The sequence below is a fragment of the Stegodyphus dumicola genome, chromosome 12 (assembly GCF_044657685.1).
Source record: "Stegodyphus dumicola isolate Sdum_Otavi_A_Nest chromosome 12, ASM4465768v1".
Taxonomy (NCBI): Eukaryota; Metazoa; Arthropoda; class Arachnida; order Araneae; family Eresidae; genus Stegodyphus; species Stegodyphus dumicola.
Window position 1 is genome coordinate 95473430 of NC_140779.1, and position 1111 is coordinate 95474540.

General features: G+C 40.7%; 1 protein-coding gene across 1 annotated transcript; it reads left to right on the forward strand.

Moving 5' to 3' along the window:
* Positions 1-500: 500 nt before the first annotated feature.
* LOC146993713 (protein GVQW3-like) lies at positions 501-911 on the forward strand. Its single transcript, XM_085827412.1, has one exon. It carries the CDS (start codon positions 501-503, stop codon positions 909-911), a length of 411 nt encoding a protein of 136 aa, XP_085683538.1.
* Positions 912-1111: the final 200 nt, after the last annotated feature.

Consider the following 1111-nt stretch of genomic DNA (forward strand, 5'->3'; position numbering starts at 1 on the left):
TTAAGATATTTTAGTTGAAATGTAAAACAGGCTCTTTAAACTGAATCTCAAATAAGACTTTATGGAATTTCCTTCTTATTTATGAATCACTATAATCGTTTATTTTTTAAAGCTAAATATTTTGTAATTTATGTTAATAAATCAATAACTGAGGAGTTTTAAAGAATAATGAGATTAAATAATTTTTAACAACAAAAATTTAATTTAAATCATGAAACGTTAACTTCATATTATGCAATGAACTCAGTTGATGTTGAAATAATTTAGTAGAGTGTACTCTCGATTATCCGGACTAATGCCGAAGGAAAACAGTTTACTGACAGTTAAAAACATACTACGTAGGTTGATCCAGAAAAAAGTTTACAAGCAGAAGGCCTTTGAAACGTAATAATTGTGGAGCGAATATTTCTACCCAGGGTGGTAGACAGATGGCGCTAGTTGTCCTACAGCGGTTCTATGAGTAAGTAGCGTCAGTACACAGACACTTAAGAGCAACAGTAATGGCACGACGTCTAGAAAAGTGTTCTCGCATAGAAGTGCGAGCCGTAATTCGCTTCTTATGGGGCAAGAATGTGGCCGCATCCGAAATTCACAGACAAATCGTTGAGGTATTCGGGGACAAAGCAATGAGTAGACAACAGGTAGAGAAATGGTGTCGTTCTTATCAAGCGGGCAGGGAGTATGTGGAAAAACGCAATATGGAAGCGAGCGGCCGTCCAAGTTCTTCAAGGACGGATATCAACACGGCACATGTTGAAGAAATCATCCAAAGGGATCGACGAGTAACCGTGCGTGAGATTGCCTCAGAGTTGGACCTGAGTTATGGTAACGTTCAGCGTATAGTAACCGATGAGTTGCGATATTCCAGTTTGTGCCCGCTGGGTTCCACGTGCTTTGTCCGCAGAGCATAAGGCCAGTCGAATGATGTGCAGCCTCACATTTCTTCAGCGATACCATTCAGACGGCCAACACTTCATTGATCGCATCGTTACCGGTGATGAAACATGGCTTCATCACTTCTCCCCCACATCCAAAAGAACCACGATGGAGTGGAAACACGCTGTATCCCGACGAGGAAGAAGTTTAAGGTCATACCCTCTGCCGGTAAAGT